This window comes from Cyprinus carpio, chromosome B18 (genome assembly GCF_018340385.1).
Source record: "Cyprinus carpio isolate SPL01 chromosome B18, ASM1834038v1, whole genome shotgun sequence".
NCBI lineage: Eukaryota > Metazoa > Chordata > Actinopteri > Cypriniformes > Cyprinidae > Cyprinus > Cyprinus carpio.
Window position 1 is genome coordinate 14,647,436 of NC_056614.1, and position 24,525 is coordinate 14,671,960.

Below are 24,525 nucleotides of genomic sequence, written 5' to 3' on the forward strand. Positions count from 1 at the left end.
TTGTTGAGGCAAACTATATGGGTTTCTAAATGTGTCATTTATTGACAGTTATGTCATTCTAAATTACACAAGTCAAAGTTTCTGAGGAACTTCTTAATAATGTACGGGTCACTTGTTTTTTTTCCATACTGTTAGAATAAATGGGGTCTGAAAATGGCATAAATTACCATAAAAGTGCTTATATGACTCGTCTGCTATTTTTAGAGTCTTATATGATAGCTTTGTATGAGAAAATTGGCTTGTTTAATTTAAGAACGATTCTTGAATGAATCATTCTATTGAGTCAGATCCCTTCAGTGAATTAATTGATCTGTATTACAAAACCAGCCTGAATGATTCTTTTTCTTTTTTCTTTTTCTCAAATCAACCCACTGACTTCAATTTTAGCAGTCATTTTTGAGTTAAGTGCTGATTGGAGGAAGGTTTCCAGTGAACAGCGACTTTAAATTTGTGTCTGTTTCTCACACAAAGCTTTCACTGCTTTAGAAGACTTTACTGTATATATATATATATAGTGCACAAGCCATATGTGGATTGCTTGATAGACAGATATGATGCTTTTATGAGGCCTTCTCTTAAAAAAAATATTTGAAAATCATGTCACCAAAATAATAATAATAACAATAAAATTACATAATGTGTATTTTCATAAACATTTTTGCCCATACATTTTTATGTACTCTGCCAGGTCGAAACTGACCTGAATACAGCAGGAAGGTTATTCAGAGATAATCACCCAAAATTAAAAATTCTGTCACCATTTTCTCACTCTCATATTGTTCTCGTAACTTTCTCTTCTGACAAAAGAAGATATTTTGAGAAATGTCAATGGTCACCAAAACCGTTTGGCCACCAACGTTCTTCAGAATATCGTTTTTTTTTTTGTCTTCCACAGAAAAAAGTCAGTCATACAGGTTTGGAATAACATGAGGGCGGTAAAATTTTTTTGTGTTCCACAGAAGACCGTATGTCATATGAGGGTGAAAAAATGATAACAGACAGTTCATTTTTGGATGAACTTTCCTTGAGAGTTAATGTGAAGATTGCTTCAAATGACTGAATAATTTGATTTCACCCAATCCATTTGAATTTAACTCGCAAGACAACAGCGTAGTGTGTTTTTGCAGCAATAACAAAGCCCTAAAGCAGTCTAAATGGAAGCATGAATGTTATGTAAAACTGGATGAGCACAGGAGCGTAGCACTCGTTGTATGAACAGCTTATGCTTCACTTTGTCCTATTGCAACCTTCAAAGTACAGCTTAAACTTCTAATGAGATTAGGCATGCTTGATATCTATTAGCACTCCTGTGTCCTGCTGGCTCCAGGTGAAATAGCACACTGGTGGGAAGATGGAAAACAGAAAAAACGGCTCTATTTGAGGTGCTTTCGTTTCCACGGCTTAGATATTTGCACAGGAGAGAGCAACGTTTACCGCCAGCTCTTTCACACTCTCCATCCCACTCGGTTCATGCCAAATTCAGAGTGCATATCCGGAGAATGGGTCATACGAGTGCTGTGGGGGCCGTCATGTTTACTCAAAGCTGTATTTCCTAAAGTGGTCCAGCGCTTGCTGTTTACACTACTGTATGTGTGACTGTCATTTGTTACGGCCCCAGCGCTCACCCCTTCTCTGTTATGTGTGTGTCTAATTTCACCTCAGGGCGGCTCGGTTTTGTTTTGCGTAACGAGAGCTTGGGGATTTGAGTGGCCCCAGAAGTTCTGTGCTATTTGCAGAGCTCTCGGTTTATTTTCAGTGCTGAAAAGGCAGTCGAGTTAGGCAATAATCTTTCAGCCCGTTGTATGTCACTTAACAGATTCTGAGCTTGTTTTGAAGACATTTAAATATGTTAAAATAATGTAAGGTGAATGCTTTTGTTTTACAGACTAAGTCATAGAAATCATTAGTGACACTTATGGTATTTTCTTTCTTTTTTTTTTTTTTCTCTCTCCTCAGGTAAATGTGTGAAGATTAAGAAGAAACAGGGCCTGCCGACCAGCTTTGACAACACTAATAGACATTCACACAGCAGCAAAAGGAGGGGTGGTACAAGATTGTTGGTGGACAGGAGGCTTTTGAGAACGTGTCATTCATGTTCTGGCCTTAAAGCCCTACAGCAAGCCAGAACTACTGCTCTGGCTGGAGAGGGAGAAAGCCAGCCCCAAGGACAAGGCCGACTTAAACGCCGTGCTGGATGAGGTAAAACACAAGTGCACAGCATGCTACAGCGCAAATGCACAACAAAAAATATTTATAATTTACATAAATGGAAAATTGTTTCCAAACCTCAGCTGGAATCTTATGAGAGTTTTTAAAAGAAGTTCAAGACTGCATTTATTCGGTGAAAAATACAGTAAAAACAGTAGTATTGTAAATACATTATATATATGTGTGTGTGTGTGTGTGTGTGTGTGTGTGTGTGTGTGTATATGTGTGTATATGTATATATGTATGTGTGTATATGTGTATATAATTTAATGCATCCTTGCTAAATAAAAATATGAATAATAAAAGAAAATCTTACTGACATCAAACTTTTAAAAAATATATTATATTATATTATATTATATTTCATTATATTATATTATCTTATATTACTTAGTTATTAGTTAGTTACAAGTTGTTTTTTTTGTTTTTTTTGTTTTGTCTGTATAAATAAGAAGTTGATGTTAGTAAGAGTCATTTGTGTGTGAATCAGCATCATGACTCGCTGTTGTTTTTGCATGCATCATACACTTGCGGGCTGTCTGAAGATATAAGGCCCTCCAAGATGATAACTGACTAAACTATGTATTAATGCACACAAAGCTTTCCCGACTGTTGCTCATGGAGTTTAAATTGTTGCACATTTTTTGTCACTTTTGTGACCGTTCTAGTCATAGTCTGGAGCCCTGTATCATATGTTGTTGATTAAAACTCTCAGTCAGCGTTTCATTCTGTACCAGTGCCAAGGTTATTTTTTTTTTTTTTTTTTTTTATCTCTCCCATCAGCTCTAGAAAACACAGTTCAGTACTCAGCCTGTCCAGATAATATAGTTTATGTCCAGAGCTGCTTCTCTATTGCATTTGGGCAGACGAGATGGTTCTGGCTGATTTTGTCAGTAGGTTTATTTGCTGAATGTTTCCTGCTGTGTTTATATTCAGGAGTTCCTGCACAGTCAACAAGGGGAGGTTGCGGTGCTAGCACTAGCAATTAGTCTTCTGCCGTAATGATATTTGGAGAATGGATCGTGATTTGACAGATGGAGGGTTGTGCTGGGTTCATATCCCATTTGTAAAGTGCTCTACTGAACGTTATGTGCTGGAGTACATTCATGCTTTCTGTTTTACATTTACATGGTCTGAATTGAATTATTGACTTCTGGATGTATTTAAGAATGTCCTTAAAAGGCCTATCGTACATTATTTCCCTCTCTCATAAAACATTCTAAAGTGTCATATTTCTTCAAAAAGATGCTGACTCCAGTAATGCTTGATGGTTCAAGTCACTCTTGAAATATTGTTTACTTGAGCGCGTTTGTGAATGGAGGGCAGTTTCTCATTAGGAGAATAATTCTATTGTTCTGTATGCTTCCTTTCAGGTGGCTAAACTCAATCCCAAAGACCACAGCTTTACTCTAAAGGATGATTTCTACAGACATGTGCGGAGGGACTGGCCTGGCTATGTCGAGGAAGAGCGGCAACTCATTCAAAGGGTGCTGGCAAGGTACATACTGGATTCTCAATTCTCACAACATCACTTGTATCTCTTTATAAATATTTATTGCCATTTTAGTTTGTCAGACCATAATCTTCTATACTTTGCCTTACAATACTTCACTTTGCTCTGCTTTGCTCCCAACCTTTTTTGTCTTGCATAGACCCATTTGTAAGGTTCAAGTACCCCTTCATCAAAACCAAACCAAAAATATGCTCCTTTTTACGTTTTAAAATATTTTATAGGATATTTTTTTTTTTTAGAAGTTATTAAAGTCATTATTACAGTATTATTAGTGTTATTTTAGTATTATTTATATAGTAATATAGTAATATAGTTCTATACAGAAAATATTAAATAAATGATAATTAAAATATTAATAAAAAGTGTATTGATATTTTCAGTTAACTTTTATTTTATATTTTAAGTAGTCATTTTAATTTTCAATAAAATTGTCATTTTAAGTAGTTTTTTTTATATTGCTATTAATATTTTATTTTACTAACATTACTAGTGGAATATTTCTACTTCAATTTATTTGATTTCTTTTTATTACTGTTTCAGGTCAACCCAACTTCAATTTATTTCAATTAGATGCCAAGGCAAATTTCTAATTTTCATTAAGTTTGTTTCTTATCTAATATATAATTATATTTCATTTTACTGAGTTTTATTAACAAAGCTGTTTTTAATAATTGTAGTTTTACTTCACAGTAAAAACTCATGCTAAACTTTCAGAACTGTATTATTTCGTATTTTTTTTTGAATTTGATTTGATTGTGAAGGTTTTGGTGAGTTTTGTAATAGTGGCCTTGCCCCCGCAGTCTGCTGAGATGATGTGTTTTGGAGGCTTTATTAAGTATGCGTTTTAGCACAGATGATGTGGTTAATAGGCCTGTCTGAGCAGGAAGCCGTGCGATTCACTGTGCTGTTGAGTCGAATTATGCTGAAAGCTTCTGTGCAGCCACATTCAGTCCCCGAACAATAGGAGAATAAACGGCAGCCATCCAGCCAAATACGATCTTGGCAGGTTTTGCACACTCCGCCTAACTGACTGCGTGCTTGAGTTTCTTCTCTGCCTTCACCTCTGCCTCTCCATTTTTATGTGCACTGCCAATCTAAAGTATCCTAATGGGACAGATCAAAATGATCTTGCAATAAACCCCAGAACGGGATTTGCACAACACGGCATGTTTGCAGAATGATCCATGAACTGCTACCATTCAAACTTTTGGGGCCAGAAAGAAATTATAAGTTTTTTTTTAAAGTGTCTCATGCTCACCAAGGCTGCATTTATTTGATTAAAAATACAGTAAAAAAAAATAAAAAATATTGTGAAATTATTATGATGCAAAATAACTGAGTAAGCTGAATTTTCAGCATCATTACTCCAGTATTCAGTGTCACATGATCCTTCAGAAATCATTCTGATCAGAAACATTTCTTTTTATAATCAATGTTGAAAACTCTTCTAATATTTTTGTTGAAATCATATGATGCATTTTAATGACTCTTTGAATAGAAAGTTTAAAAGAACAGCATTTCTTTTAAATAGAAATATTTTGTAACAATGTAAATGTCACTCCTGATCAATTTAATTGATACTTGCTTAATAAAAAGTATCTTGCTCAAAAAAATCATCAAATTCAAATTCAAACTTTTCAATGGTAGTTTGTCATTTAGTGAGTTCATTGTCATTTTTTTAAAATTATTTTATTATTACTTGTTCGTTATATAATATTTAGATATTAAATAAAAAATTATATTAGTATTTTTATGTACTATTTATTTATAAATAAATATAGATTTTATGTAGACGTTATTCTGTATTTTATATTAGTTTTACTTTACTTTTTAAAACAGTATATAATTTAGTACATCAGGTTTGTGAGGGCATCGATGCAAGGCACTTCTGAAGAACGATCCTCCGTGTGATGAAAAAGCAGCTCTTTGAGAGGAAGGAGCTGTAGGAAGCAGATTGCCAGAGGAAAGTTCCAGCAGAGTAGGAATGTCTCTGGCACCATTGTTCTCGTCACTGGACATTAGCAAGGCTTTTGCCAGTCCTGCTGCAGATGTTATCAGCTATCCGGAAATGCTAAAGTAGACTAACATCCCCGGCGCCCTGACCGAACGAATGCTGTGCAAGAGTATAATGTATTTACACTCCGTTCGGCAACAGCCAAACCTGATTAACACTCGTGCAAAGCCTAGGCCTTGATCTTGAGCTTAAAATTTCTTCCTGTTTAGTTCCTCCATTTCCTGTAAGCACAACAGCTTTCTGGAACTGGGAAGTTGATCTCAACTTGGAATAGTTCACAGATTTGTTTCAAAGGTTTCCTGATGGCAGGCATGAACGGAATGACATTTTGACGATGTCTCATTCTCTGATATTCCAGAAAACTCCAGCCTCTCAGCAGCAGCAGCAGCAGTAGCCAATTGAAAAGCCTTCAGTCCAGCCATTCATTCCACAAAACCTCAGAGGATTCTCCATCCCAACTCAGCCCTGTCAAGAATCTCTCCATGGTAAATATGCACCTATAAAAAGAAGTGCTACTTTTTTTTCTCCGTCTCATTTTCGAGCTGTTGCATGCTGTAGTATCTGTGCACTGCACTACCAGTTTCTTGTGTGCACTGAAGCGGGTTTGTGATTGAGTGTATGATTGATATACCTAAGATGAGAATAAGAAGAGTCTTTTTTTTTTTCTTGTGAAGTTCATGTTTGGCGCCGTCTGCTCTTTATTTATGGAGATGCTGGAGGCGCTTCAGTCACTGCTGTTTGCAGGAGCCAATTAAGCTGCCGCTCCACACTATTGCTGTTTTCCATCTGCAAAGTTTGTGAAATATCCTCCTTTCTTTCCTCCCAGAAACGCCCAGTGCCTTCCGACCATCCAGAAAGTCAGATGCCGAAAAAGCAACGTTTATTCGACCAGAACATGCCCTTGCATCTCAGCTCCTCCATGAGCCGTAGCTCTTCCGCTCATGGAAACACAAGTTTGCAGAGGGGTAGCAGTACGTCTCAGCAGAGCCCTGATGGTCATTACCAGCGGCACAAGCTCGGCGAGTCCAACAGCGTGCCCAAACCAGAACAGCCAGAACCAGCACAGCAGCCATCGTCCAGCCCCAAACGCCCAAGAACTGAACCAGAAATCTGCACTGACCAGCAGCTAGCAAATGGCCAGCACAAAAAGAAGTCCAAGAAGCATAAAGAAAAAGAGAGGGAGCGCTTAAAACCTGAGTGGATCGAGACCAGCCCGGACCTTAAACAGAACCAGGAAAATATCAGTGGTGGGTTAAAAGGTATATAAAAAGGTGCAATTTTGATGTAGAGGTGCAATATGTGACCCTGGACCACAAAACCAGTCATAAGTCGCATGGCTTTATTCGTAGCAATAGCCAAAAATACATTGTATGGGTCAAAATGATTGATTTTTCATTTATGTAAAGATCATGTTCCATGAAGATATTTTGTAAAATTCCTACAGTTAATATATCAAAACTTAATTTTTGATTAGTGATATGCATTGCTAAGAACTTCATTTGGACAACTTTAAAGGCAATTTTCTCAATATTTAGATTTTTTTTTGCACCCTAAAATTCCAGATTTTCAGATAGTTGTATCTCGGACAAATATTGTCCGATCCTAACAAACCATACATCAATGGAAAGCTTATTTATTCAGCTTTTAGATCTCAATTAATTGACCTTTATGACTGGTTTTGTGGTCCAGGGTCACATATATTTGTGGCCAATAAATTATCTGCAAAGGAAAGTAATATATAGGCTACTGTTTAAAAGTAGTTTGTAAGTCATTTTTTCTCCCCTTTATTCTTCCTTTTATTTTAAAGAAATGTTTACATATTAATTCATGATCTATAGTTTATTTGGTTTTCTTAATTGCAAACAACCAGGTAAAAACATACACATTCTCAACTTTTAAACAAAATTGAAAAGTAAAACAATACAAAAAAATAAATAAAATAAATAAATAAACAACAGGCAGCCGTTAACACCATTAGTTCCTGAAATTAATACTTTTATTCAGGAACGATGCATAAAACATTTATAAAAAAGGGACTGTAAAGACATTTATTTAAAATCTTACAAAAGACAAAACTACAAAAAATGTAACTAATATTTGTTTTTCCTGTATTTTTAATTAAATAAATGTAGCATTGGTCATAATATAAGAATTTCTTTTTTTCCCAAACAATCCAAAAAACAACAAAAACTTTTGAACAGTACTGTATATAACTGGAAATGTTAAATGATTATCAATTAATTACAGCAAAATATATTTTCATTGATAATGTTACATTATTTTTGCTTGTGACCGTTACACATTTTTTCTAATTGTTGGCCTGTTTACATGTACAATATTAATTAAAAAATACTTTAAAATGAATAATTTATATATATATATATATATATATATATATATATATATATTATTATTATTTTTATTTTTTTAAATTTCTTAAATTATTTATTAAAGCATAAAATTATATTTAACCGCTTTTTAAGGTGAACTGTAATTGCCGATGAGATTTAGAATCCACAGTAAAATATTGTATAGCAACATGATGTTATAGTTGTTACATGGTATGATGTCAGCAGTGATAATAGCAGGAATTGTGGTGATCATAATCAGTATTTATCAGCACTGCCAAAAGGGCAATGGAGTCATTGTTTCTCAGAGAGAATTTCACTAGATGTTTTTGATACTGAATAACTGCTGTTCTGTAAAAAAAAAACCCAACAACATCCCGTTTCATCTCTGCCGCTGCAATTCCTCTCAGAAGTGGCTCACTGTGAGACACTTTCATTTCAAGTGAAATGACGGCAGAACAGGTTTGGACTTGCCAAGCTAGTCAGGAAATATTCCTGTATGTTTGTGTGCGAGTACACAGACGTGTGCGTGCGAGGTGACTGCTCGTCTGCGCCCTTCCCTAGCGCCAGGGTGGATGATTAACTTAACTAACAGCTGGGTGACCCACTGTAAAACGTGCATAGCCCACTTTGACCATCGCCTCAAGCTTGACGTCTTGTCAGGCAGCCTTTGTCAGCAACGAATGCCCTCCACGTCCCTTATCACAAGATTTGATAAATGACTCCATCAACCCGGGCAGCATGGCACTTTGATATGTTTGCATAATGAGATTGCATAAAGCACTTTATCATTCTTGTCTGTGTTTGTGTAGATCATGAACGACCCAACACACCTGTCACCCGTGCCTCTCCCGATGAGCTGCCTGACTATTTATTGTAAGTAAGACCAGATTTTGGTTTATTTTACTGCTTTGTGCTTCTGTAATTACAGGGTGGAGATTGTCTGCCGATGATTAAGGAATAGACAATTAACTGTGTTGCACATTTAAAGCAGAATGTACAGAACAGAATGTAAGAATTCTAGTTAAAATATAGAAAACACAAAAGTCTTTATTTTAATTGTTCTCTATTTGAGTTTTTAAAGGAACTTGTAGTTTCAGACAAACAACCCAAGAATGAGAATACACATTTATTTTAATATATAGTGCCACCTACTGGTTTCTCTTGGGATTCTGCCTAGCGACTTGAATTATTGTTACTGCTAAAATGGTTTAGTTCACTCAAGGAACTTTTCTTTCCAGAAAATACAACACTATTACAGACTCTGAGCAGCGGCAGAGATACAAAGAGGATTTCTGTGCGGAATATGACGAGTACAGAGACCTTCATGAACGTATAGGGAAAGTCACAGAGATGTTTGTTCAGCTGGGATCCAAGATAAAGACGCTGTCTCCCGGGACACACAAGTATAAGGTATGGATAAAGAGATATACACTACTTTTCAAATGTTTGGAGTGAGTAAGATTCATTTTCTTTAAAAAAAAAAAAAAAAAGACTTTTATTTAAGAATGATGCATTCAGTTTGATCAAAAGTGACATTTATATGTTTATAATGTTGCAAAAAAAAAAAAAAATCAAGATAGATAGATAGAGTTGTCATCAGACCAGTGATAATAAAAAGTGTTCTCACTGAGCATCAAATTACAATGATTTCTGAAGGGTCATGTGACACTGAAGACTGGCGTAATGGCTTTAAGGGGCCGTTTACATGACAACGTTTCAGCCCAAAACGGGAAACGTTCTATGTGTTTTGACTGTTCGTTTACATGACAACGGTGTTTTGGGGACTGAAAATGCATATTTTTGATAACGGGTTTCAAAGTGCAAGTTTTTGAAAACGCCACGTTGTCGTTTCCGTGTAAACACCCAGACAGGAATCTTTGAAAACTGTGATGTCGTGCGCATGCGTGGTACGTGTTAGCTGTGTAGACATGCGCAGTACGTGTCGTTTTTAAAGGCAAGCACGAACAAACATACACAACAATGGCGGAGTATATTTACTAGATTTACTTTACAAATATTACGACCAAAAGCGGAGACGCATCATATACATCATATAATCGTCACTTCCCTAGAGGTTCTGTTTACTAACAAGGTGACAGCGCCAACTACTGGCCTGTCATATGTAATAGTGTTTTTGGCTGTTTTCGAGGTTGTGTGTAAAGGCGAATCGTTTTGAAAACATTGTCGTGTATACGTGAAACTTTTTTAAAACGCAAGAGAAAAACTTTAACGTTTTTGACTACATCATTGTCATGTAAACGTAGCCTAAGATTACATGTGGACAATGTGTCTTTGTTTTACAAGATAATGCTTTAGCACACCTTATATAACAGTTACATAATACATGATGTCAGAGGTTATTTTAGATTAATATGTTTGATTTTTTTTTAATCACTATTTTGATCATTCTAGGTAATGGAGGATCAAATAATGGAGAAGTATAGGAAGTATAAGAAGGTAAGAGAATTGTATTGTTGATAATTGTCTTATGTTGATAGTGTTTGACCTCGATGAACTGAGGGACTGTCTAAACTATGGCTGGGTAAAAATATCACATTTTTGCATAACTATGAACCTTATTTAAATAATCTGATATAAATTCTTAAAACCCTATGAACATTTCGGTGTTATTTTAGTTTTATCTATTATAGTTTTTATAGTATTTATAAAAAATTTTTGAATTAGCTTTTATTTCATATTTTAATGTTAAAATATTAAAATAATTATTTTATTAGTTTTTTTTTATATTTCGATTAGTAATTAAGTTTGTCATTTTAGTTCTTGTTTTGTTTCAACTAGAGGCCAAGGCAACTTTTCTCATTTTCATTAGTTTTTATTTTTTCAGTTTTAAGTTTTTCATTTAATATTTATATTTGCTTTAATCTTTATTTCAACTCGTGGAAACTATTTTAATAATTCTTAATCATTTTAGTTAACAATAACTTCACTTAACCTTTCATGCCTCATATTCTCTATGTGAATACTAAACATGATTTGTTGTAAACCTTCCATCCAGCAGATGTCGCCATTTTTGACAGCTAGTAAAATTTCAGTTACAGATAAAAAACTGCATCTAAAGCGAGAAATCGGCACTAATACCCACCTCTAATGTGCACATTTTGAAGATCTTGTTTTTGTCCCCGCAGAAGTTTCCAGGCTACCGGGAAGAAAAGAAGCGCTGCGAGTATCTCCATCAGAAACTATCACACATCAAAGGCCTGATTCTGGACTATGACCGCACACAAGCACCCTCCTAGTGCCAGCCGTTCCACTGTCCTCCCCCTTCCCAGTCTGCTCACATGGACCAAACGACTCCTCGGTGGAAATAAACCAGGACCAAATGTCTCTCTTGAACACAAGGCATTTCCACGTCTTTCCTCCGCACGAACTGTGGATAACAATGTGGAGGCTGAGGATCTAAGCCCAAACTATCAAACAAAGGCCAAGACCTCCAACTAGTGACTTAAGCCCTTTAAAGTTTATTTTATTTTTTTTGTAAAAAGTGTTGCATTGAGGAATTGGTTAGATGTGAGACACAACCTAAGCCAAAATAGTTTTTTTTTTTTTCTCCTCTACCCAAGTGCAGCATACGTGTAACTATTGCCCCTGATCTTTTAACTTCGGCTCTGAGCTCTGACCTTGAGGGCTGTGGGCTGCTTTTATGGTACAATCATGAAGCCTGGACGATGAGAGATGATTATCTCTACTGTGTTCGGTCTGTCAGTGATTTATCAGAGAACTTAAGCACAGTTTCTATTTTGATATTTTACTGAATGTATATTTGTACACTTGTAAGATCTCGACATCTATAATAGAGCGTTTAATCACTGGATAGAATAAGGGAAACCTGGAACTCTTGAGGTGATCCTACCAAACTCTGAGGGTGCAATCTGTCATACGAACGTCAGACTCTTAATTAGACGAGACCTTCCTCTTTTGTGTGTAGCTACATGATGAGCTCTGGGATGCATATTTAATCTTGATTTCCTGTAGCCAATCATGTAATGAGAGGAAAGGTGCTTAACCTTGACAGTTCAAAATCGATAAAGTGATCATTTTCTCATGATTTTTGTGTCCAGTGCTCAAACCACTACAGCACACAGTGTCCTTAAGATAATGATGTTTATAACATTATTATTATTATTATTATTATTATTTGGACACTAAACAGCAGAAACAATCATGTTTTAAAATACATTTAATTTATTTTATCTTTTTTTTTATATAAAAATATTGATTAATAAAAATAAAAAATAAAAAAACTTTACCTGATCTATTGGAAATGTTAAGGAAATTTGACGTTTGTTTTATTGAGGTTTAATTTCTTGACGTTTTAATGAACTCCGCGTTCTTTCCCTTTAATGCATGAAGGAGACCTTCATAGACTGTGTCAGGCTTTCTCTGAATCCTGTTTTTCATTTGGGTCATGTTTTCTGTGAATGAAAGTATACAGTATGTCTGTTTTCCCAGAATGTAGTACTTGATGAACACAGATTGAGGATCTCATTAGTCTTCTGCTTTACGTAACAGCCTGACGCAAACACCAAACGTTATAGAAGCAGAGTCTTTCCAAAGTCTTTTCAAAGTCCCTCTATGTCCAAGTCATTCCTGTTCATGCCCATAGCCTCATGTACATTATGGAAGTATTTTTGTGTCACTTTTGCGCTTTGACATTTCTCTCGTGGAGACTGCTGATCTGTTATTTATGTCACTACAGTGTTAGTTCCTCTAATCCTTCACCCTGATTTGTTATCTGGCTGGAAAACTGATAGATTTGCCAAAATAGCATTTCTCTTTATATTGTTAACAGTTCGTTTCATCCTTTCGTGGGGCAACTTCATGTATTGATGTAGATGCCTTAAATAAACTGGACCACATTAACTTAATACAATGGAAATGTCTTCTGATTTGACTTTAATTTCACAGTTTGTTTAGAAAGTATTAACTAAAACTATATATATATATATATATATATATATATATATATATATATATATATATATATATATATATATATATATATATATATAAAGATCTGGGAGTTCATTTTAAGTCCATCTCCTTTTCTGAAAAGTATTGTTTTTTTTTTTTGTTTTTTTTTGTGCACTAAAATTAACTCCCAAACCTTTTTTTTCTCTCTATCGAATCTAAGTCTCTGAGAACCTGACAAGCTTCTGGGGATTCCAGGTAGGTTGCAGGTCTGGAAAATAGTGGCCCTGAAGATGGTTTCACACCTAATTTATCACCTTAAAACAACACTATGTAAATTTTGGCGATCTAGCGGTTAATAAACAGAACTGCACGCATCCCGCGGAAGAACATTCTAACCGGAGCTACTTCTCTAAGTTTATGTCTGTGGCGATTCACGCAGGTATGTGTTACTCCGCAGCGGTGACGACCCGAACAGGCTACAATAGTCCAAAAATAATCACTTATTATAAAATGTACCGGAGTACATGTACTCGCTCATTATATACATTTTGCAAATTTTGAACAGAAAAAGTTACATAGTAACATAGTAATTCTTTTTGCAGGTAACGTGTCTGTTCTTCTCCACCTGTTTTTTATTTTTAGGGCTCAAGCCTGGAGGGCGAAGAGCCCTATTGTTTTCCTTAGGATTATTTTTTTTTTTTTTCTTTCTTTATTCCTCTAATTTTTTTCCAAGGGTTCGGGGGCTTTTGAGGCCCTTAACATGCTTAAAAAGTCTTGAAAATTGGCACACACCTTGGAATCTGCGGCCATTAGGGCCGGGCAGAGACTGATACACGGGCGTGGCACAGGGGCTCTACAGCGCCCCCTGGAATGTGAATGGGCCATATATCATCCATACTTGCGCGTATACATATGAAACTCCAGTACACATGTAGATCTCATCAAACCAAACAACTTTCGCACTGCATGTTATAAGCTCCGCCCAACAGGAAGTTGGCTATTTAGGGTTTTTGTGAAAAACACATGCTCTGGAATTTGATATACTCCTCTGAGGAACTCCACCCGTTTGCCACAAAACTCGGTGAACATGATCTCAAGACATTTGGGATGCTAAATTGCGAAGATATTTTTGATATCTCGAACGGTTATCTCAAGACATTAGGGATGCTAAATTGCGAAATGTCTAATAACATCCCATACATTTTCTGATTTAGCTCAGTTTGTTCGTTGTATGATGCCGATCACATAGATGTGAGTCAAGTTATAGAGACTGGCAGCAGGAAGTGTGTCATTTTCAAAATGCTTTGAATTCGAGAGAGAGAATAATGACAGCCGATGAGATATTGATATCTAATATAGTTAACTTGAATTCTTTGAGGCAGATAAACATGCTCAGAATTACATGAAACTCAAAACACATATCATCTAGACAATGGAAAAAAAGAAAGGGCAGGCACTCTATAGCGCCACCTTTTGTCAAAAGTGTTGTTAGTTTTAGCTTTTCAAGACTTTCACAGTCATCAGCTACGATACAGTTTAAGAATGGATCTAGCTTATGCATACTGCTCAGAGGATAATTACAGTATCTTTTTCATGTGCCAAAACATTGAGGTTAAATTGCGAATGGATTTTTGGATAGCAAAAAAAATGGTAAACATAAATTATTTCACATGGATTTTTTTTTATACAGAGACGCTGAGGAAAAAAGTTTCATGACTTTACAAACTGTTGGATGAAAACTCATCTCACTTGCCCATGAAGGGGAGGGGAGGGGAGGGAGGGGACTGAGGCCCTAGCTGACAGAGACAGACAGAGAGAGAGTTAACATCCTTTTATCATGAAAAAAAGAAAATGAATTGTGTGTTGTTTGTTTTTTCTTTTGAATTTACACTTAAGAAACAATCTTTTTCTCATGGATGGGATTATACACAGTAAAACTCATTTGATACTGACCTTCAGCTCCACAGATGAATTTACAGATCTCATGGATGTAACAGTAAAAATGCAGTCAGATGAAGACTAAAATATTTTACAAATGCTTATAGATCAATAAAATCATTAAAAATGCTTTTTCACCGAGTGCAAAATAATTAGTCACACTGATATTCTGGTGATATTTTTTTTCCAAGCACATTTTACCAATTCCAAATCACATCAATCTTAATAAATACTATACATTTGTTATTTAATCATTTATGAGTGATATATAATTGTCCTTGAAGGCTGGAAGTGAAAAACTCGTTATATTCAGGAGTGCTGAATTATTAGGCATGTTTTCTTGCCATGCATTGGCCATAGAGCTCATTGTAGCGGTGCCTCAGGTGTTGAAATAGATTTGTTATACATTATACAGGTTCACACGTACTCCGTCTGCAGTGCGTATTCAGTATGTGTATGCGGTACAGAAGCAGCAGCGAGAGCGAGTTATTGTAACGCGAAAGCACATTAAATAATGCGCGGAGCGCGAATCTCTCTGTTGGCACGCTTAAAACCAGACACGCGTGCTCAGATACATGCTGATTTCGCTCAGTGCGCGCACTTAAAACGAGTTTCCTCTGCTCAAACTGTGTCCTGTGCACTCACAACCCTCTATGCTCATGCGCTAGATACTCATTCTTTTCGCACCTTTCTATTTCTAACCTTTTCTGTTCACATCTTTTACCGTGTGCAGTGTGAACGCTCTGATCCATTAACATGGGCTCAGAAAAAATGCGCATTACAGACAGAGTGTGTAAACCTGGAGTTACGTAGACATATGCCCAGTGTATTCTGTTCTCATGCTCCATTTAGCCGCGCTTCATTTTGACTGGTTCAGAGAGCAACACCAAACGTGCAGTGTGTAATACCAATCATGGCCACCACGAGATGGCGCTTTAAGATTACTTTTAAATAATTGTTGTAGAAACGTGTAAAGAGCATTTAAATCATTTATAAAAATCTTTCAAAGAAAAATTATACGTATTTTAAAAATCTAATGAATTTTACTGGTAATATAATTTTATATAATCATTTCAAAAATGTTTATAGCTCATTAAAATTATTTTTAAAAATGGTTATAGATCATGAAATGTGTTGGCAACAATTTATAATAAGCTCTCTTTGGTTTACATTAAAACATGCATTAACTAACATGAACTAACAATGAACAATCTGTGTTTATGTTAGTTAATCCTATCATTAAAAATATTAATATTCATGTTATTTCACAGTACATAAACTAATCTTAAAATAAAAACTGTAACCCCCCCTGTCCCAGTTAGCATTTTTTGTCCAATGGTCATGTCTTAATTTTGCAATTTCTGCATTGCAATAGTTTTGAATATTTCTCATGTGGATTTAATAATTTTTGACTTTTCAGTCTGAGTCACAACTCTTTTTTGGCTCATTTCATCTGTAAAAAAAAAAAAACCTTAATAATTCTGCACACCTGATTATAAGGAGTTTTTCTCTTCCAGCCTTCATGGACAATTATAGATCACTCATAAATGATTAAACACAAAATTAATGGTAGTTATTAAGATTGATGTCGTTAGGAATTGGTAAAATGTGCTTAGAAAATAATCACAATATCAACATGCCTAATAATTATGCACGCGGTGTAAATCAATAAAGGTCTCAGTAACACTTCATAATAAAGTCTCATGTGTTAACAATAGTAAATACATTAACATGAACAATATATTTTCACATAATTTATTAATGTTTGTTGATATTAGTTCACAGTGCATTAACTAATATTAACAGATTTTTTTTTTTTAATTTTTAAGTTTTAAATATTAACTGACATTGACATGCTATAAAATTATTGTTCATGTTCATTAATATAGTCCATGTTAATAACTGAAACCTTATTAAAAAGTGTTACTAAAGTTTTATATATTGTTCTGTGTGTGTGTCTTTCATAGTCTTGATGGTTTGGATTAACCCTTTAATTGCCGAATCCTTTAAAACCAGACTGCCAGAGAGTTACTGTAAATGCATGTGCCCGGTGGGCACAGTTTTCCCGATGCCACAGGGGCGGCGTTTGCACTGATGGCTTGAGCCCGCCATCGCTGCTTGCAGCTATATTTTATTTTATTTTTTTTCTGACCGTGCGGACCCAATGAGCATTTTGCAGTCCAATGGTCATGCCTTAACTTTGCAAATTCTAGTATTGCATCCTTCTCATGGGCATAGCTGAAAACACAGGTTTACGCAGAAACCAAATAATAAACTTTACTGAAGTGCCAGACCGCGTCAGTGAGAACTTGGTCCTTTGTTCACTTAATTTCACAGCATTTTCGTTTACAAAGAAGGCATAATTCGACACAGGATTTTCAGAAGGACTTCAATTATGCTGTGTCTACAATATGTAAGTAACTGTTTTCATTACGTGATCACTATCGCTTTCTCAGTTATTACAGATAGTTTGAAATTAAATTCCTTTATTAAGTTCACAGTTTGTGCTGACAAACAATTATGTGTAATCAAAAGTTCTTTTGTCATGATAAACCGACTTTGGAAATAACAACTAACAAAACTATGCCTGGCACCTAAACTAAAACAACTATGGAATCTGTCAGAATGAGGTAGAATATCTAATTTCACAGATGGTTTTCCATGTAGAAGAGACTAAATATTAAGCACATATTTCAGAAAGTTGAGCATCTGCCATCACAGAGAGCATCTTTTTGTTGGAAAGTTCCAAAATGTGTTTGTGTACCCTCATCTTAATATCCTCAGTACCAAAGTTATATAATCTCTATTAAAACTAATAAATACTGCATAATATACAGGTGTATTATTTCACTAGGGCTGCCATAATACAACAACAGATACAGCAAGGCACTCTATTTAATGAAAGTGTACACAGCATGTGGTCAAACCCACAGTGGGAAATCTTATCTAAATGATGCTATTACTTTTTATTATTATGTTGTGCAGAACAGCCTTGCAGGTGCACTGCTGCATTATGGGTATGTGCTGTTCTCCTGTCTCCCTTATACAATTAAGTTGATCCTTTTACAAAAGTAAACTTAATAGTAGCCTAATTCCACATTAAAATGAAATCAAAACATTTGTTAGAAAAGTTCTCTTGTACAAGACATTTTGGTTGTTCCACATTCCCTAAATCATGGCTTGATTTTGAGGCTGGGCCTCAAAATGGACAATATACCTAAAAGAGAAGAAACAAGGCCACAGAAGCCCACCACCCCTGCATTTGTTTGGTAAATGCCCAGTTTTTCAAGTGGAATGAAAAGATCGCAAACATTTTTAACTGTGTCGAGAACCACAGATGGTTCATTTCTGAGGCTCTCGAGGAGAAGGAAGAGGAACGCATCAAGCTGAGGCACTATGACAGAAGCCACATCCGGGCTTTCACTGAGGTGCTGGTCGACTTTTTGCTGGAAGTGTCGCTCCCGAGACTTCTGCACCATAAGTTGGATGATCACATAGACGTCTCTGGTTAGATTCATAACCAATGACAGGAAATAGAAGCGACTGGAGTTCAAGCTCCAGCGCTCCTTGTCGAGGTCTCGTATTAGCCCGATACTTCTGGCCCACAGTAAGTTGTCACAGATGAAATACAAGGCACGGCTGAGGTTGGCAAAAGTAAGGCAAAAGCGCAGCATGGGGTCAGAAATATGAAGAGTGCTCTTGGCCGCATGGATCGAGTTGACTGTGTTCCCAAGCCTGAATACTGACAAAAAAAGAAGAAAAACAAATACATTCCTGATGATATTCTTTTTATTTCTGCAAAAAAAATAGAAATCATAAAATTAAGTCGGGAGTGTAAAAAGTGCTGAGAAATTGCTTAATTTAAAGTACAGTCAAACATTGGCGTGGCATGTACTGTATGTAGTAAAGGGGGAAAAAAAAACAACAACAGCATTATTTGATTATATACAACAGCAATATTCGATTTTAACAGAACGCACGTAAAGTACATATTCCCCAAAATTTTACTTGAGTAAACAAGTGCACCAATACTTAAATACTTTTCACCTCTGCAAGTATTCAATGTGTGATATTTTCAATTTCACTTGTATTTATTTCATTAGTCATTAGTACTTAATCATCATCATCACATACAGTACTAGCCACTTTCCCAATTGTAGTTGGTAGCCTACATATTCTATTTGTCCAGCAACTATTCTAATCTTTAATAGTATTTATTTCAGCTCTCTAGGTGCAAATTGAATAGACACTAATAATTATTTGATATACTCCAGTGCGGGTTGTAATAATTTTTAACCGTATTAGTAAGATTGACATTCTGACAACTTACCAGTCTAGTCAAGTCAGTTTTATTTGTAAAGCACTTTTCACAATACACAGCATTTCAAAGCAGCTTTACAGAAAATCATGATTTTAATGTTTGTAATATCTTATTCTTTCATGTTGTATAGTCATATTTAGCAGATTAGAGCTGGACAATAATACAGCTCACATTTTGCTCTAATATAAACATTCAGGTTAGGCTACAGACATTGCCAAAAGTGTTGGCAGTGGCATAAATTTTGTGTTTTGCAAAGTTTGCTGCTTAAGCTGTTGTGGTGTTCATTCACATTGTTTCTAGATTATTGTGTAGAGTGATCAGATGCATTTTAAATAATTGCTAAAAGCTTCATTGGACAAAAAATGAACTTTTCACACACACAAAAAATTGCACTGTTTTTTGATCCTGACACAAAATGACCAGCTTACATTAACTGACTAATCATATCAGCAGCACACGTGCAAGTGTGAATGAGAAGTCAGCTAAAAACATTATCATACTAAATAGATTGTAAGAGCAGACTGATTGCTATAAAAGGAGGGAAGAAGCGGTTCCAGTCATTGTGTTCTTGTTAGCAATAATTACCTCCAAAGAAACACATGCAGCCATCATCGCTTTGCACCAAAATGGCCTCACATGCAAGGAAATTGCTACAAAAAATATTGCACCTGAAAGCATTGTTAGCCAATCATAGCATTCAGCACACCTATTGAAACAGAGCGTTCTGATAAAGGGGGTTCAAAACAGGAGAGAATATATCTTATTACTTATGATAACATTATAAGTGGACCTCAGAAAACAGCCCAAATTAAAAATCAATTCAGTTCATGACCCCTTTAAATCTAGTTTAGGCCTGTGGTGTATTAAGTTTACCATTTACCAGATCATCAAGAACTTCAAGGAGAGAGGTTTGACAGCAGTGAAGAAGTCTTCAGGACGTCCCAGAGTGTCCAGCAAGCGCCAGGACCGTCTCCTCCTGAGGAGTCCGCTACGGAGTCGTGTCACCAGCAGTGCAGAGCTTGCTCAGGAACGGCAGCAGGTTGGTGTGAGAGCATCTGGACGCACAGTGAGGCCAAGACTTTTGAACAATGGCCTGGTGTCAAGAAGGACAACAAAGAAGCCACTTCTCTCCAAGAAAAACTTCAAGGACAGACTGATATTCTGCAGGAAGTACAAGGACTGGACAGCAGAAGACTGAGGCAAAGTTATTTTCTCTGATGAAGCTCCCTTCCGACTGTTTGAAACATCTGGAAAATCGATTGTTGGGAGAAGAAAAGGTGAATGCTACCATGAGCCCTGTGTTGTGCCAACAGTGAAGCATCCTGAGACCATCCATGTGTGGGGTTGCTTTATGACCAAGGGAGTGGGCTCTCTCATAATTCTGCCCAAAAACACTGCCATGAATAAAGAATGGTATCAAAACGTCCTGCAAGAGCAACTTTTTCCAACGATCCATGAGCAATTTGGTGATGATCCGTCCATTTTCCAGCATGATGGAGCACCATGTCACAAAGCAAGAGAGATGAAGAAGTGGCTCGAAGATCATTACATTGAAATTTTGGATCCGTGGCCAGGCAACTCCCTGGATCTCAATCCCATAGAGAACCTGTGGTCAGTCCTCAAAAGGCGAGTGGACAAGCAGAAGAACACAAATTGTGATCAACTCTGAGAACTAATAAAGCAAGAATGGATCGCCATCAGTCAGGATTTGGCCCAGAAGCTAAAATCCAGCATGCAAGACCGAATTGCAGAGGTTATGAAAAACAAGGGTCAACACTGTAAATACTGACGCACAATATTTGTTGCCAAAAAAGCCTTTAAAGGGGTCCTATGATAGGGCCTAATTGTCAGTGAAACACGGCTCTGTGTAGTGAAAGGGGGACAATCGAATGCGATTAATTGCACAGCCCTATTCTATGACGTTGCTAAAAGGAACATTATGTTGTGTATTTGGTGTAATGCAATGTATTTATGCGGTTTAAGGTATAAAAAAAAAAAAAAACCTTATTTTCCACATACTGTACATTATTGTTGCTCCTCTATGCCCGCCTTTCTGAAACATGTCGTTTTTTACAAAGCTCATTCATTCGTGCTGAAAAGCGAGGTGTGCGCTGATTTGTCAGCTATCCAGTGCATTGTGATTGGCTGAAAATCCCAAGCGTGTGACGGAAGGTGCGGCCAGCGGATTCGATGAAGGAGTGGCCCACGGACTTGCGGCAACCACATGTGACGACCCCGGGCTGGACTCCACTTCATCCATGGTGAAAGGTGTTTCCGGCAATCCACAGCGTGAAGTTGATGTATTTCCTCAGCGACCAGCACGGATAAGCTCCAGGCATGACAAAGCAAATATCGTCCTCTTTTGGAAGGCCAAACAAAATAGTTTCGCTTTCACAACGAAACACACAGCATCTCCACAACATGGCAGCGGCGGCAACAACAATACTACAGTAAGAATAAAAGTTACGCCTTCTTTCTTTGCGTGAACATCTGGGCGGTGTTATGCAAATCTTCTCACACAGTGACGTAGACATGTGGGGGAGTGTTAGAACGAGGCGTTTTAGGAGGGCCTGGACAAGTCTTAACTTTTATAAAGAATATCTCTTTGGATTTGAGACTTTAGTCTTTGCAACTTTACAGATCTTCTTTAAGCACCAAGAGCTTGTAACACTCCAAAAGAGAGAGGAAAATTTGAAATCGCATCATATGACCCCTTTAAAACTTATGATATACTTATCATTGTTTTTCAGTATACCCTAGAAACATGTGGAAAAATAATCTACAAATACTGAAGCAGCAAACTTTGCAAAACACAAAATTTGTCACTGCCAAACCTTTTGGCCAAGACTGTACATATTGTTTCATGTGTGTATACTGTATGTATGAGGGTAATGTTGGATATACTTATATGTTCAACTTTTTATGTAGAGGTGTGCAATAATATAGTTTATATTTTGCGACAAAACCCCATTTGATGTTAAACAATGAATAGAAGAAGAATAAAGAAAGAAAAAACTCTAGGAGAAGCATGGCAACACCAGGGGCAGGGGGCAGTTGTTCTTTGACTATACTGCCCAAATATAATATCACTAACTATGTGTTTCTACATTGATTGAACCGTTTAACTACTACAGATAGAAGAAATGTTACAATCTGAGATAAACTCTACTAAAAAAGCTGCAACAGTATACTGACAAAGAAATCAAAGAACTTTTGTGTAGTACTGTTTTGTTATGTAACAGTAAATGTTCATTCTTACGCTTCCGCCCAGAACTCATATTAGACTCCAGAAACTGCAGCTTTTTCACCAGCTCTTTTCTCTTCGCTTCATTTCTCAGAAGGTATTTCGCCAAAGCACACGCATATTGGGTTGCTCTAAATCAAACAAGCAAACAAAATGTTCAGACATAGTCTAGCTCGTCTTCACGGAGAAATAATTTCAATTCGATGTTGCTTTGACGGATGACAAGCTTTGATAAGAGACACTGACCTGAATATGCGATCCCTTCCTTGACTTTGGTTAGTGAAGCTGATGAAAGTTTCCATGTGGCTGCAAGAAGTGTGCAACAACTCTGTGCAAAACGCGATTCGTTTAGGAATAAATGCCTAAAAGCTAGAAAGACAATGCATACTCAAAGTTAAAGAACGTTTTAGTGTTGTCAATGTCCTGTCAAATCCACGCGATCGTGCATGGCTCAGATGGCTGTGGGAACTGAGGTGAAAGTTCATGAAACATACAAAACACGTTGGAACCAAAGAACAAACTTCACATCCCTTTAATAAATCATTATTGTGTCGCGCTTATAACAATGAACCAATTTAGAACTTAGAGATAAGAACTTTCAAATTTATGACATTATATATAAAAATGTTTACGACAGGTATGTGTTTGACTCATTAGTCCGGAATCGATTCTTTTGAACAGTTCGTTTAAAAACATTCAATTTTACGTCATGACGCAATTGCGTCATCACACGGTTCCTGCATTCAAGTCTGATTTTAATCAAAGTTGTCATATAAAACTTATGTAGGCTCACTGCGTTAATAATAAGCATGTTTATTTTAATTTACCGTATCCCCGTTTTATTTGTTACAGTTATGATTCCAGCTCAAGTTGTAAACATATTTCCAGTAGCCTACTTTTTATTTGTAATATTTCTTCTATCGCCTCAAAAGTAAAAGTATCACCTCCTTGCTTTGTTTAGAGTAGACTGGCTTTATGAACATGTTTCATTGAAAAGATCCGACTCAAAAGAACGATTCATTCACATTCACTTTTGGTTTGGTTTAGCTCATGTTCCCAGCACAAATCTAGATTTTAAGATGATTGTTTTAAATTATGTTACTATTAAAAAGAAGAACAGTAATTTTATGTTGTTTTTGTAATTTTTGAGAGAGAAAAAAAGGTGTTTTTGATAATTGTTGTGAATGAGGAGCTCGCGTTTTTTAATCGGATGTTTTTGGATGACGCACGATTTGTTTACTTCCTGATTTAACTGACCAATGACGGGCTCGGGATTGGAGAATGGAAATACCTGGAATAGAACTACAGGTTTGTACCTGTTCCTTATGATACTGCTATTACATGTAAATTCAGTATTGACTTATCTGTAATTATTTTGTGGCTGTCAAGTGTCAGTGTGATCATTTGACTTGCAGAACAATTATATATTATATGATAGGCCTATATTTCATATGATGATGATTTTTGCTGTTACAGACAAGTCAATTAAATTCTCTAACATTATTTTTTATTATCAGCATGTTAATACAGCTGTGAGTGTGTGTGCATTTTAAAGTAGTTGTGTGAATTATGAAACTGTGTATAAATATTGGCATACAGTCTATAAGCAATAAATTCAAAATCATCGGGGACTGGATGTGACTGTGTCATAAAATAGGAAGTTATTTAAGTTCTTTTTGAAACACATAATAAAAGCAGGGCCTTTACAATCCAACTGAGTGACTTGGATGAGATTACCAGGCATAGCCTACTTACTATTTTTATGCATGATGCTACGTAACGATCTGAACTGCACCAGTGTGATTACCAAAGTAGTTTTCCTGCCTTTTAGAAGAATATGTCCAGACAATTATTTGTGCTTGTTAATATTCAATAGCATCTGCCTATTATAGAAAAATAAATAAATAAATATTCATTAAAATGTATTATTATCTATTACTATGGAAAAGGGAAAAGGCCTTATTTTGCTATCAATAGCATATAGAAAATCATAGGTCTAGAAGT

The 24,525-nt window shown here is 36.1% G+C and overlaps 1 protein-coding gene and 1 pseudogene across 1 annotated transcript; one reads left to right on the forward strand and one right to left on the reverse strand.

Annotated features, from left to right (window-relative positions):
• The window catches only part of LOC109108871, a 40,337-nt pseudogene extending 27,365 nt beyond the window's left edge, over positions 1-12,972 (forward strand).
• Positions 12,973-17,429: 4,457 nt separating this feature from the next.
• LOC109108867 (peroxisomal membrane protein 11A-like) lies at positions 17,430-23,207 on the reverse strand. The gene is made up of 4 exons (XM_019121977.2): positions 22,910-23,207; positions 22,768-22,827; positions 22,537-22,652; positions 17,430-18,698 (listed from the first exon to the last, which is right to left on the reverse strand). Exons 2-4 carry the CDS (start codon positions 22,821-22,823, stop codon positions 18,130-18,132), a joined length of 741 nt encoding a protein of 246 aa, XP_018977522.1. The 5' UTR covers positions 22,824-22,827; positions 22,910-23,207; the 3' UTR covers positions 17,430-18,129.
• Positions 23,208-24,525: the final 1,318 nt, after the last annotated feature.

Bases quoted from the DNA above. Each gene is read 5' to 3' on its own strand.
- LOC109108867 (XM_019121977.2), bottom strand. From the start codon at position 22,823: ATGGAAACTTTCATCAGCTTCACTAACCAAAGTCAAGGAAGGGATCGC. The intron at 22,653-22,767 runs GTCAGTGTCTCT...TGTTTGATTTAG, and splicing joins GGAAGGGATCGCATATTCAG to AGCAACCCAATATGCGTGTG. The intron at 18,699-22,536 runs GTAAGAATGAAC...TTTTTTTGTCAG, and splicing joins TATGAGTTCTGGGCGGAAGC to TATTCAGGCTTGGGAACACA.